General features: G+C 39.2%; 1 protein-coding gene across 1 annotated transcript; it reads left to right on the plus strand.

Annotated features, from left to right (window-relative positions):
• The first annotated feature begins 260 nt into the window (after positions 1–260).
• Positions 261–15,148, plus strand: ttc19 (tetratricopeptide repeat domain 19). Its single transcript, XM_079819924.1, has 10 exons — positions 261–533; positions 2,204–2,289; positions 2,831–2,941; positions 4,097–4,135; positions 4,215–4,271; positions 5,772–5,833; positions 5,919–6,013; positions 6,075–6,229; positions 12,945–13,107; positions 14,655–15,148. Exons 1-10 carry the CDS (start codon positions 278–280, stop codon positions 14,816–14,818), a joined length of 1,188 nt encoding a protein of 395 aa, XP_079676050.1. The 5' UTR covers positions 261–277; the 3' UTR covers positions 14,819–15,148.
• Positions 15,149–15,453: the final 305 nt, after the last annotated feature.

The following is a 15,453-nucleotide window of genomic DNA, read 5'->3' on the forward strand; positions in this document are numbered from 1 at the left end:
GATAAAGTACAGACACATGAAAAATTTAGAGTAAAAATACTCCCGCCTCTAATAATAATGGACTAGACTAGCGAAATGACCCGTATGTTTGCCATTTGAACTGCCAGACATTAAGATAAATTAATAATACTGTAATACGTCCACATTCATTGCACAAAACCCATATAATACCCATATAATCAATCTAAAATTAAATGTGAAAGAAGTGAATGGATGGAAGCGAGTGATGAGCTGGTCACGTGACCAGCGCGCCTGACGTCATTGCATAATCACAAACATGGCGCTGCGCTCTTCCTGTCGACGGCTGGCTGCACAGGTCGCGCGTTTGAAACACTGTGCAAATGACTGTACGAGAAATGCATCCGGTTCCAGTTTATCTTTTGCAAGGATTAAATCGCTGCGTGAGTCTGCGGGTGTGTTTGTGCAGTCGAGCCGCGGGCACAGAAGGTCATGGCATCTGGGGGTCAGTTCTCAGAGCACCAATGAGAAGCATCGCCTGGAGCCGGCAGGGGCTCTCGCGTGGGGGGTCATGGGTGAGTGGACATGCAGACTCCTGGAGGACTGAAGAATTAGACATCTGCATTTCACACATGGCCTAACATTACAGGGCTTCTATGGCAAGCCGTCTAGACTTTTATTCAGTCACAGGATATGAATTATTGATATCAAAAATACAACTTTTACTATTTAAAATGCTAATTCTTGATATCAACAGTTGAATACTTGTGATAAAGTTCATTTCTGATATCATGAATGTGATTGTCAGAATGTCACTAGTAAGAGAGCCATTTGAGATATTTGAAGTTATATTGATATCAGGAATTGAATTCTTGATATCAGCAATTCAATGGCAGCCTATGGTGACATTTCACTGGTATAAATACATTTACTGATATCAAGATAGTTGAAATTCAATTCTTAATATCAAGAGTTAGCATTTTAACTAGTGAAAATTGAATTGTTGATATCAAAAATACAAATTTTACTAGTTAAAATGCTAATTAGTAAGTAAGTAAGTAAAATGTATTTGTATAGCACATTTCACAGATAAAAATCACAAAGTGATTCACAACAAAAGGAGGGATACACAATAGGGATCGACCGATATGGATTTTTTAGTGCCGATGCCGATTTTTTTTTTCATCAGCCTTAGCCGATGACCGATACGGCTGCCGATTTTCTTGAGCCGATACTGCTTTTGCTCCCTCAATTTAATTACAACATAAAAATGACACAATAATCATGATGATAACAATTTAAAAATTAAAAAAGGAACATTTATTGAACTAAAAAAAACAATATTTAACAAATAGTTAAAACAGGTGAGGTAGAACAAGAAAAAAAGAGTTCAGTGGTGAAAATAAATTCTGAAAATAAATATTTAAGCATAATTAAAATAATTACACTATTGCGCACCGTATCAACAAGCAAGCATCATAATAAAGTGCACACTAACTGTACTATACTTAAAACTTTTATACTTTTAAAACTATTTACAACCTAGTCATTTAATCCTTAGGTGCACTTAACTTAATCTCTTGAAAAAAATATTGGCGAACGCAGCAGCCTTTTATCGGCCGATACATGTAAAAATCACAAATATCGGCCGGCCGATATATCGTTCTAACACTAATACACAACATTATAAAAACATTACAGTACCTAATCAAAACGAGTAACAAAAACAATAAATAGAGAAGGAAAAAAACAGAAATCCACAAAAGACCGGCCTAACCACCCTACAGTCTAGGAGGTAAAAGCCTCTTTAATTCTCAATAGCATCAATTAAATTTTTACTAGTTAAAATGCTAATTCTTGATATCAACAGTTGTAGTGACAAAGTTAATTTCTGATATCATGATTGTGATTGTCAGAATGTCACTAGTAAGAGAGCCATTTGAGATATTTGAAGTTATATTGACATCAGGAATTGAATTCTTGATATCAGCAATTCAATGGCAGCCTATGGTGACATTTCACAGGTAAAAATACATTTACTGATATCAAGATAGTCGAAATTCAATTGTTAATATCAAGAATTAGCATTTTAACTAGTGAAAACTGAATTGTTGATATCAAGAATTCATATCCTGTGAATGAATAAGAGTCAGTGTTTCACTATATTAACGTAATGTACAGTATAAACCACCTCGACCCAGGATGACCTCGAATCATCTAACACTGTGATTTGCTTTTGCATCAGCCTTTTCGCTTTTTGGAAGCTCTGATGAGAAGACCGAGGAACAAAAACTTGAGGATGAGCTTATTCTGCTCTTGAAGAAAGCCAAGGTATACTGGGACGCTTTGAGTTCTCTTTACAGACATACAGGTGTCACATCAAGACATTTGCATCCACATTTGCTTTATCCAGGCGTAGTCTGAGACCACAACAAAAATGTGAAAATATTACGATTTATTTCAGTTCAAATTATTGCTCGTATTGTGGACAAGCAGAAACTCACAATTTGTGATCACTTTCACTTACAAGGCTGTAATCGCCACCAGTCAGGATTTGGCTCAGAAGCCGATATCCAGCATGGCAGAGGCTATACAGAAAAAGGGTCAACACTCTAAACATTGACTCTTTGCATATATTAAATGTTATTGCCAATAAAAGCCTTTTAAAACTTATGAAATGCTTGTTTTCCAGTGTACATAAAAACATGTGAAAAAATAATGAAGCAAAATAAAATGTATGTCACTGCCAAAACCTTTGGCCACGGCTGTAGACTGTAAACACGGAGCAAAAATCTTGGCAAATATTGTGTAGCGTAATATTTTTAATAATGTTTATTTTTGAAGACTGAATGTTACTTAACTTTCTTCACAGTACAGCATGATGACCGGGGAACTGGACGCTGCCAATGTTTTCTTACACAAAGCCGTCAGACTGGCTCATCAGATGCACAGTAATGATGCCATTATATACACGTACAGCCTGGTATGTTTAATTTTTTTTTGTCCTTAATCTTGTCCTCCTTTTTCAGGCCGTAACCATGTCTCAGACATTGGGCGGGACCATCGTTTTTTGTTTATTTAAAGGACTTAAACCAGTGTGTAGTATTTCTGAGGATCTATTGACAGAAATGCAATATAATATACATAACTATGTTTTCATTGGAGTATAAAGACCTTACACGTTTACGTTTTTATTACCTTATAATGAGCCATTTCTATCTACACACACCGCGGGTCCTGTTATAGTGACGTCGCCATTTTGCACCGCCATGTTTCTACAGTAGCCCTAAACGTACAAACTTGTATTCGGAGCGCTAGTCACTCTCTGCTCTCTCCGACGGCGCCATTTTTGTCCTGTGTGAGCCACCGTAGCACTGGTCGATTGCAATTCACAACCTCACCACTAGATGCCGCTAAAAATCACACACTGCGTCTTTAAGGAAATAAAGAAAACAAAATAAGAACGGTAAAAGTATGTAGTAAACTATTCGCAAATAATATAGATCTTTTTAATATATGCACACATTCACTCTTATTTTTGTCTGGCTAATATGTAAACATGCTAAATGTTTCTTGTCACGTCAAATTCAGTTATATAAGTTACATAAATAATGTCTTATTTTCAATTCAAAATGGTGAAATTTTATAAAAAAATGTCAAGTAGTTTGTTGCTAAATGTTTTTAATCATTAAAACAGATGTCAAATATTAAATGTTGAGCTACTTACATCTTACGACGCACTCTTTCGCTGCTATAATTAACGTGTCGTGTTGGGATTCGCACTAACAGTAAGCCCCGCCTTCTTTGATTTGATTGGCCATCTCTGACCGTGACAAGCGATGTTAGGCCACTGAGGCAGAACAAACCTAAAAATGTAACATTTCACTTTTGTCATCCTAGCATCAAACAGAGCGGTGTGTGTAATGGAGTGCAGCATCAACAATATCACATATTGGGGGGGACAATTTGGCCATTTCTAATTATTTGGGGGAACTTGTCCCCCTCAGTGTCTATGGTGGTTATGGTCCTGTCCAGCCCAGTCCATTTGTTCCTGGAGTTCTCCTTGTTAAACAATATATTACATAAATAAAGATTAAATGAGAGCATAATTTAGCTTAACGTTCCTGTCTCTTCACAGATGGCGAATCTTGCCTTTGTCCAAGGTCAGCTGGAGAATGTGAGTAAGGTTGAGGGAGACTCAGTGCTGCACATCTGTAGTGAGCGTCAGCGTGTGATTCTGGTGTTGTTTGTTGCAGGCTGAGAAGCTGTTTAAAGCAGCCATGAGTTTCATGCTGTCAGGGGGAATGCCACAGGTAAAACACTCAAGGCTGGACATTTTGCATGTACTGTATATACTTTTGTATGCACGGCTCTTTACTGATATAAACATTTGCTGACTAATTATCCTGTAAACCAGGGATGTCCAATCCTGCTCCTGGAGGGCCACTGTCCTGCAGAGTTTAGCTCCAACCCCATTTAACCCTCTGGTTTTGAAATTAAAAAAAAATCACTGCTTCATCGGAATGATATGAAACTTGGTTACTTTTCTAGCATTGGGTATGTAAACACACAAAAAATTTGGGGTCATGATTTGAGCATGCTAATTGGTCGTAAAAAAAAAAAGTAGTGTTCATTGTCTTCGGTCATAAATCACCAACCATAGGAAATGAATGGAAAATCGTCAAAAACACAAAAATTCTCTGAATATTTGTGTGTACAATCTACAAATCGGCCACGATGCTGAAAAAAAGTACACAGCAGTAAAGGGGTGACGCTCTAAAACATCAAGAGTGTGATATTGACACATCCACTCACACACACACGCACACTTATACACACTCACATACCTATGAAAAACTAGACCTATGAACCACATTTTGAATTTTTTTAAATCACAGCTTCATCAGAATGATATGGTGACTTTTCTAGCATTAGGTATGTAAACACACAAAAAAATTGAGGGCATGATTCGAGCATGCTAATTGGTCGTAAAAAAACACTCCCACTTGTGCTCTTCGGTCAAAATGACACCATAGGAAATGAATGGGAAATCTGCAAAAACACAAATTCACTGAAAAAAATCTATTTCTATCAGCAACAAAAAAATCTAAAACTTTATAATAAATAGTCTGAGATTTTTTAAATATATATTCAAATCAATCAACAAAAAAAAATCATTAAATGTGTTCAAAAGAGAACTAGGGAATTCTCAAGCCTCTCCATAGAGAGCTCTAGTGATTACACCCATAGTTGCATGATTTCTTAAATAATTCCAAAAGAGGGGCTAATCTGCCTTCAAAATTTTTTTATTTTGAAGGCCTAGTCTCTATATTAACCTGAAATACTACAATAATTAAAAAATAATAATAATTAATTACAAAAAATAAAAAATTTATAATTTTCAATGGCAAAAATAGACCATAATTATTGCATAAATATAAAAAAATACCATCAAATCATCTCAAAATACAACATTAAAAAGAAAAAATATTATTGAAGAAAGATAGGTTTTACCAGGGTTTAATTTTTAGGTGTCCAGTCACTTATGACCAGGAAGACGACCAGGAAGCCAACCAATGCAACCCCTGAACGAAGAGCACCAGAGGGTTAAACACACCTGAACCAGCTAATCAAGGTCTTATTAGGCATACTAGAAACTTCCAGACAGGCAAGTTGGAGCTAAACTCTGCAGTACCGTGGCCCTCCAGGACCGACTTTGGACACCCCTGCTATAAACAAATCAGAAACGATGAGAAATGCGATCAGCCTCAGTCTGTGTTTTGAAACCGCCTGTACCCGTGTTATCTCTAAAGGATGACAACGCAGTGATTGAGATGTCGCTGAAGCTGGCCAGCATATACGCCACTCAAAACAAGTGAGTTCTGAAAGAAACGGGGAAAACACCCGAGTCGGTTGACCTGTTAACCTCTGCGCTGTTCACTAACTTTTTGCATTTCCAGGAACGAGTTGGCGGAGCACGGCTTCCAGTTCTGCACTGAGTCTTTAGAGGCCAAGATTGAGAAACAGAAGGACCTTCTTCCAGAAACCCTGTCAGGTGTGTTGTGTTTACTTCCTGTGTGTTATCTGAGCTCTTACTAAACGTTTGTTTCGAACAGATGAGGAGCGCAAAGACACCAGGCTGCTGCTCGGTCTCAGTCTGGATGCGAGGGCGCGTTATTTGGCAGCCAATCATCGTTTCACAGGGGCTTGCAGGGATTACCGGAATGCACTTCAGATCTGCCAGCAGGAGCAGGGAGAGTCCCACCCACAGGTGATGCTCCCTTTGTTAGACATTACACTGGTTAGCAAGTATAAATGCACTGCTAGTGTATACACTCACCTAAAGGATTATTAGGAACACCTGTTCAATTTCTCATTAATGCAATGATCTAATCAACCAATCACATGGCAGTTGCTTCAATGCATTTAGGGGTGTGGTCCTCGTCAAGACAATCTCCTGAACTCCAAACTGAATGTCAGAATGGGAAAGAAAGGTGATTTAAGCAATTTTGAGCGTGGCATGGTTGTTGGTGCCAGACAGGCCTGAGTATTTCACAATCTGCTCAGTTACTGGGATTTTCACGCACAACCATTTAGGGATGCGCGGTATACCGGTACTGGAAAAATACCGGTATATATTTTATTTCAAACGGTACGATATCATGATTTTGCTCATTTCGGTATATGCTGCTGTTCCGAAGTCCACCGCTAGGTGGCAGCGCGCTACCCAAACTGACGCGAAACCGGCAAATGTGGCAACAGAACAAGATGAATACAGCAGTTGAATCTCACTCAACACGCACAAAACTCATTAAAAAAGAGAGGAGTAGACGTGAAATTTGGAATTACTTTGCTTATAAAACTGCTGAAGAACCATCAAACCTTGCCAAGCATCGGTCACTTAATTCCTGACTTGTAAGACATTATGAGATCGACAGGTGAGTGCATAATTCTAACGATCTAATTTAGACATTTTTCTTTTAACACTGATTAACGCACATACATAAGATCGTATCGTTTAAATATAATGAAATCTCCAGCGTTCGTTTCAACCAGTGACGTTACTTTAGACCTAATATTTGCACGCATACTATTGCACTATTTACATCCGCGAAAGACATACCCAACTCTGTTTATGTGACTACTCACTAAAGATTGACATTTTTGACATAATTTTGTGTGTATTTGACTGAGAAAAGCAATTTAATTTGGAATGCGCGAGCTCTTTAGGCCTGTGTGTGTGTGTGTGTGTGTGTGTGTGTGTGTGTGTGTGTGTGTGTGTGTGTGTGTGTGTGTGTGTGTGTGTGTGTGTGTGTGTGTGTGTGTGTGTGTGTGTGTGTGTGTGTGTTTGTTGTTGGCATGAGCGCAAAGAAAGCTCTCTCGCAAAGAGCTCTCATCCCATATGTATTACGAAATGCTATAAAATCGCTTGCATGTTCAAATTGGCGAGGTTTAAAAAGACGTGGGCAGTGATTTCCGTCAGTTGTCCCGCAACGGAAGCGAAAGTGTTGAATCTGAGCGTGCAGATGCTTTTATAGTCCATGCATGATGTCTTTTGAAGCCAGAAGCAATTTGCTCATTTTGAGAGAATGGAGACGCGCAGTAATGCTGAAATTACTTACAAAAAAGTTTCCAAATGACTGATTAATGTGATAATCTTTGTTGATTAATTTAATAATAAACATTTGCGGTAATTTCCCGCTTCATAAACCCAAAACTTGCGAGAGTGAGTAAAATTATGCGCAATACCCGCATCAAAATTCAGACCCTGTATGGTATCGATTTAATATCGGTACTTCGGTATTAGATTGTGGTACCGTACCGAAGCCAAAATTGTGGTATCGAGCCATCCCTACAACCATTTCTAGGGTTTATAAGGAATGGTGTGAAAAGGGAAAAACATCCAGTATGCGGCAGTCCTGTGGGCGAAAATGCCTTGTTGATGCTAGAGGTCAGAGGAGAATGGGCCGACTGATTCAAGCTGATAGAAGAGCAACTTTGACTGAAATAACCACTCGTTACAACCGAGGTATGCAGCAAAGCATTTGTGAAGCCACAACACACACAACCTTGAGGCGGATGGGCTACAACAGCAGAAGACCCCACCGGGTACCACTCATCTCCACTACAAATAGGAAAAAGAGGCTACAATTTGCACAAGCTCACCAAAATTGGACAGTTGAAGACTGGAAAAATGTTGCCTGGTCTGATGAGTCTCGGTTTCTGTTGAGACATTCAGATGGTAGAGTCAGAATTTGGCGTAAACAGAATGAGAACATGGATCCATCATGCCTTGTTACCACTGTGCAGGCTGGTGGTGGTGGTGTAATGGTGTGGGGGATGTTTTCTTGGCACACTTTAGGCCCCTTAGTGCCAATTGGGCATCGTTTAAATGCCACGGCCAACCTGAGCATTGTTTCTGACCATGTCCATCCCTTTATGACCACCATGTCCCCATCCTCTGATGGCTACTTCCAGCAGGATAATGCACCGTCACAAAGCTCGAATCATTTCAAATTGGTTTCTTGAACATGACAATGAGTTCCTGGACTAAAATGGCCCCACAGTCACCAGATCTCAACCCAATAGAGCATCTTTGGGATGTGGTGGAACGGGAGCTTCGTGCCCTGGATGTGCATCCCACAAATCTCCATCAACTGCAAGATGCTCTCCTATCAATATGGGCCAACATTTCTAAAGAATGCTTTCACACCTTGTTGAATCAATGCCACGTAGAATTAAGGCAGTTCTAAAGGCGAAAGGGGGTCAAACACAGTATTAGTATGTGTTCCTAATAATCCTTTAGGTGAGTGTATGTATTAGTGGTGGGCATAGATTATTTTTTTTAATCTAGATTAATCTCACTGTAATCTTGGAATTAATCTAGATTAAAATGGCTCATTTGAATTCTGCCGAAGGCATTCAGAATATGTGTGCTCGTAAGTGATCGTTTGTCTTTTTGTAGTTTGAATAATAAATAACTTCTGTCCCTTTAAGACCTGAGGCGCACATGGATCCCAAACACTGCTCCTGTGAGCTGGTTTCGTCTGTGTTTACGTTAAAACTCACCAAAATGGGCATTGAGACATTTTTGAGTGTATTTGACCATTAATATAAGCTGGAAAAAGGAGCTAATTTCTGCACTTGTACACTGTAAAAAATGTAAGGCCTCTCCAATTCAAAATTATCTAGTGAGCGATCACATCTAAATTTTTCAATTGGCCAAATTGAATTTCTGTGAATTGAATTTTATCCATTGTGGCAACAGTCTGTTAACATGGGCTCAATTAGAAATATGTTGAGCCAATGGAAAAATTTAATTTACCAACACTGTAAAAAATGTCAGGCCTCTCCAATTTAAAATTTTCTAGTGACCGATCACATCTAATTTTTTATATTTGGCCAACTAAAAAATGTAGATGTGATCGCTCACTAGAAAATTTTGAATTGGAGAAATGTTTTACAGTGAAACTGTGTGGTTGGTCCAATTAAATATTTTTAATTGTAGTAGCAATTGTTTATTTCTCACTGTCCCAAAAGACAAAAATGACAAAAAACATAAATATATTAAGCAAAATACAGAACACAGACAACAGGGTTGACATTTTATCACATTACTTTATTAACAAGTAAATTCCAACACAGGATATTTGGTGAAAATACCTTATTTTCAATAAGGAAAAACTCTGAATACATTCAAGAAGTCTTTTGCATAACAGGATGTCTTAATGTGGTGAAGAAATCACGGCACTGCATAGGCAAAAAACTTGCAAATAAAAATAAAACATTACTAATAATAATAACATTAATGACAAAGCTCCCCTGCATCACATCTGGCAAATGACAGAACAGAAGTTCTTCATTATATAATGAGGATGAGACGAATTAATGGACGAATAAGAAAATCACGAGCTTGACGTGTTTGATATTAAAAGGCAATAACTTAAGCCCTGAAAGAGGCCGACTCCAAATGCAATCTCCGGCACCGTGTTCAACAGTCGCATGCCGAATATATCACACAAATGACTTAATTTACTTATTACCTATATCATTTTAGACATATAAGACATTGGAAAATAAAACTATTGGCTACCATTAGAGTAAACGAGAACACATGCATGAAACCAATGAATGCATGAACTCGTGATTCTACAAAATGTCTTTAAACTTCATACCGGGTCATAAAGCAAAACTCTGGAGAATAATTTCAGTGCTAAATACTCACCAACGTCTTGTGAGATGAATATCTCTATTCTCTTGGGAATGTCTGTTTCGGTCTTCAGCACCTGCTGGTTCGGCTCCGCATTTGAAATCTCCACACGAACGGTTTTCTTCAAGCGCATTTTGCGCATGCGTATACCGTTTTTCGGACGTAGGACTTGTTCAGCCAACATGGATTTTTCACTTCGACTTCATAGATTGACTGAGCACAATTAAATATGTTCGGTGAATATACAATTTTAATTTTGAGTTAAGACCTTAAAGGGTTAGTTCACCCAAAAATGAAAATTCTGTCATTAATTACTCACCCTCATGTCGTTCGACACCCGTCAGACCTCCGTTCATCTTCGGAACAGAAATGAAGATATTTTAGTTGAAATCTGATGCCTCTGAAAGTCCTCCATTGGCTCAATGGCACTTTACACTCTCAAGACCCTTAAAAGGCACTAAAGACGTCGTTACAAAGTCCATCTCACTACAGTGGTTCTACAATAACTTTATGAATCGGCGACAATAGTTTTTGTGCGCAAAAAACCCCTAAATAACGACTTATATAGTGATGACGATTTCAAAACACGGCCTCATGAAGCTTCGAAGCGTTATGAATCACTGAGTCGAATCATGATTCGGATCGTGTGTCAAACCGCCAAACTGCTGAAATTTGGCGATTCAAACTGCTGAATCGACTCAGTGATTCATAACGCTTCGAAGCTTCATGAGGCCGTGTTTTGAAATCGTCATCACTATATAAGTCGTTATTTAGGGGTTTTTTGCGCACACAAACTATTGTCGCCGATTCATAAAGTTATTGTAGAACCACTGTAGTGAGATGGACTTTGTAACGACGTCTTTAGAGCCTTTTAAGGGTCTTGAGAGTGAAGAGTGCCATTGTGTCAATGGAGGCCTTTCAGAGGCATCAGATTTCAACTAAAATATCTTCATTTGTGTTCTGAAGATGAACGGAGGTCTGACGGGTGTCGAACGACATGAGGGTAAGTAATTAATGACAGAATTTTCATTTTTGGGTGAACTAACCCTTTAAGCTATGATTAGTACAATGCATCTTTTTGCATGGGGATAATTATTTGGGAGTCATTCATTGGGCCAATATATAATGATCAATTGTCACAATTTTTCCCGAATTTTTTTTTTTACAGTGTATGTCAGAGGCAGCTTTATTACGGTATGTGTGTGTGCGCTTCAGATGAAAGCGCGAAATCTGCGGGAATTAGTAGAATTAATGTTATGTGCAACCCCGCGCGAAATTCAGACCGGTCACACCAATACTAACACACGGTCATGAGGAAAAATCCAGCAGAACACGCGTTCGCCATGTTCAGAGGGTAAACCGGACTGAATGAGAGGAGGATGGGTGCGTCAACTCAAGTCGGTCGGAGAGGAGAGCAGCTGATATCGATACTATAGAAAATGAGTGTCGTATCGTTTCAGATATTTCAGTATCGATACATATCGAAATATGGATATTTTTGACAACACTAGTAGGCATACACACAGGTTCAAAGACTCGTTCTCTCGCCCCTACAGTGCAATTCGGCTAGGTGTACATCCGCGCTAAAATATCAAGGTGAAAGTCATCATAGCTAGGGATCGACCGATATGGATTTTTTAGTGCCGATGCTGATACCGATTTTTTTTTCATCAGCCTTAGCTGATGAGCGATACGGGCTGCCGATTTTCTTGAGCCGATATTTGAAGCCGATACTGTTTTTGCTCCCTCAATTTACATCATAAAAATGACACAATGATCAGGATGATAACAATTTAAAATTTACTATTTAAAAAAAGGAACATTTATTGAACTAAAAAAAACAATATTTAACAAATAGTAAAAACAGGTGAGGTAGAACAAGAAAAAAAAGAGTTCAGTGGTGAAAATATATTCTGAAAATAAATATTTAAGCATAAATAAAATAATTACACTATTGCACACAGTATCAACAAGCAAGCAGCATAATAAAGTGCACACTGACTGTACTATACTTCATTTTAAAACTATTTACAACCTAGTCATTTAATGGTTACACTCTAAAAAATGATGGGTTAAAAATAACCCAAGTTGGGTTGAATATGGACTAACCCAGCAATTGGGTTGTTTTGACCCAGCGGTTGGGTTAAATGTTTGCTTAAAACAACCCAATTGCTGGGTTAAAACAACCTAATTGATGGGTTAGTCCATTTTCAACCCAACTTGGGTTATTTTTAACCCAGCATTTTTTAGAGTGTAGGTGCACTTAACTTAATCTCTTGTAGAGCAACACCAGCGGTAATTCAGGAAAAAAATCTCTCAATGCTCCACGTGAAACTTTCGACCTTTTACCATTGTGTCAATTCTCAATTGATTTTGATTAATATGCGCGAGGGAGGGAGAGCTGCCCTGTGGACGCCTGTCTGTAAAAAATGCAGGAAAAAAAATATCGGCGAACGCAGCAGTCTTATATCGGCCGATGCAGATACACGTAAAAATCACAAATATCCGGCCTGATATATCGGACTAACTCTAATCATAGCTTGCGTAGTATAGACCCAGCTCCCAACCCAACTTTGAGAATAGATTAACGCCGATATTTTTTCATCGACCGATAAGAGTCTCACGTTAACACAGCACGTTAATGCCGATAACGGCCCACTACTAATATATATAGTCATATTTATTCTATTTCCAGTCATTTTACAGAATCTTCTGATTTAATGTGGCCAGCAGGTGTAAAGTGTACAGGTGAATGGTATTGTGTGCTGTGTTTCAGACGCTGGTTCTGATGAATGATCTGGCGACCGTGTTGGACCTGCAGGGGAAGCACGATGAGGCGCTGGCTCATGTAAAGAAGGCCGTGGAGCTGGGACAGGCAGCGGCTCACCCTGAGCAACATGTGCTGCTTGGGAATATGGCAGGAATTCTGATGCACAAAGGTTCAGCTGCTCGCTTTAGTTACACTGACATTTACAATTGTTTTAATACACACACGCATACACACACACACACACACACATGCACGCACACACATGTCTGGTTTACTATATTTGTGGGGACTCTCCATAGACGTAATGGTTTTTATACTGTACAAACTGTATATTCTCTCCCCTTACACTAACCCTACCCATAAACCTCCCCATCACACAAAACTACAGGCATTTCTACATTTCACATTTTTTAATTTATAAGCTTTTTTTCCTCATGAGGAACTCGGTTTAGGTCCTCACAGTGACACAAGTCCGGAATAGAAAAACATACACACACACACTCACTCTCTCACACACACACACACACACACACACACACACACACACACACACTCTCTCTCTCTCACACACTCACTCACACACTCACTCACACACACACACACACACACACACACTCACTCACACAATCACTCACTCACACACACACACACACACACACACACACACACACTCTCTCTCACACACACGCACTCACACACACACACTCTCAAATTCACTCACACTCTTACACTCTCGCTCACACACACACACTCTCTCTCTCTCTCTCTCTCACACACACACACACACACACACTCTCACACACTCTCACTCACACACTCTCACTCTCACACACTCTCACTCTCACACACTCTCACTCACACACACACACTCTCACTCACTCTCTCACACACACATACACACACTCGCACACATATACACACACTCACACTCTCACTCACACACACACACACACGTTGGGTTTTCATGTTTTATGGGGACTTTCCATAGGCGTAATGGTTTTTATACCGTAATATACATACTGTATATTCTATCCCCCTACACTGCCCCCACAAGGACGAGGATTTCGGATATCGCCATCTTTGTGGGGACATTTTAACGTAGGGATTACCAGTCCACACACACACACACACTCTCTCACTCTCACACTCTCACTCACACGCACTCACAAAGTCTTACACTCACACAAATACACACTCACTCACTCACTCACACACACACACACACACACACACACACACACACACACACACACACACACACACACACACACACACTCTCTCTCTCTCACACTCACTCACTCACTCACTCACACACTCTCTCACACACACACGCACACACACACACTCTCACACTCACTCACTCTCACACACTCTCTCACACACACACTCTCACTCACACACACTCTCACTCACACACACTCTCACTCACACACTCACACACTCAGGAAGATTTAAATGTATTTTAAATGGTAATTTATTTCTGTGATGGCAAAGCTGTATTTTCATCATCATTACTCCAGTCTTCAGTGTCACATGATCCTTCAGAAATCATTCTAATAAGATGATCTAGTGCTAAAAAAAATGTTGAAAACAGTTTAATACTGCTTAATATTTTTGTCGAAATCCACACTTGTGTGTATTATGTATTATATTAATATATCATTAATATTCTCAGGGATACACAATAGTCAGTGTTGTTTGTCTTTTGTTAACCAGGGGAGTTTGAAGAGTCTGCTAAACTGTATCAGGAAGCCCTGGCTCTGGCACAGGCATCAGGAGATGGAGAGGCTGTTGAGCAGCTTCAGGAGGGGCTGAAAGAGCTGAACAACAGGAGAGACGGCCAAACCAAGAGCAAAGCTGATGAACAGGCCAAAGAATGATCCAAATAAAACACTCCTGGGAGGATAGTATACTTCAGTAGAACACAACATTAGGACAAATTTATCAGCCACTTCTAATTCAACAGCACACAACATGCATTATCTACTGCCCTTTTTATATCTTACCTCCCATTAGACTTGCTCTTGGACTGTAATGATTTCTCTGTAAAGAATCAGGGAAGACGAATGATGGACTGATGATATATTCTGTACATCAGGGCAGCTCATCATTGGTCTGTTGAAATAATGTGCAATGAAACATGTCTTATTTAAAGCCATCTTGTGTTAAATGTGTTTGATGTGAAAAGTGATTTGATAAACATATGAACAAATGTTTGGTGTTCATTTCTTTCTTTATGTTGGTTTTGACACACTAACGCCCAGAGGCTGCTCACTGCAGAGCAAATGGGTGGAGCTTACATCTAGCTCCTCGTCGCTAGACGTCCAGAGAGGAGGAGCAACTGTAACTTGGACCTAATGTGCAGACTCTGCAGAGGTGGACGAAGTGCACAACTCCATTACTTGAGTAAAAGTAAAAGTACCACTGGTCAAATATTGCTCTGTTACAAGTGAAAGTTGTCATAAATGATTTTTACTTAAGTAAAAGTACAGAAATACTTGCTTTTAAAAGTACT

The sequence above is a fragment of the Gobio gobio genome, assembly GCF_949357685.1.
Source record: "Gobio gobio genome assembly, chromosome: 6".
Taxonomy (NCBI): Eukaryota; Metazoa; Chordata; class Actinopteri; order Cypriniformes; family Gobionidae; genus Gobio; species Gobio gobio.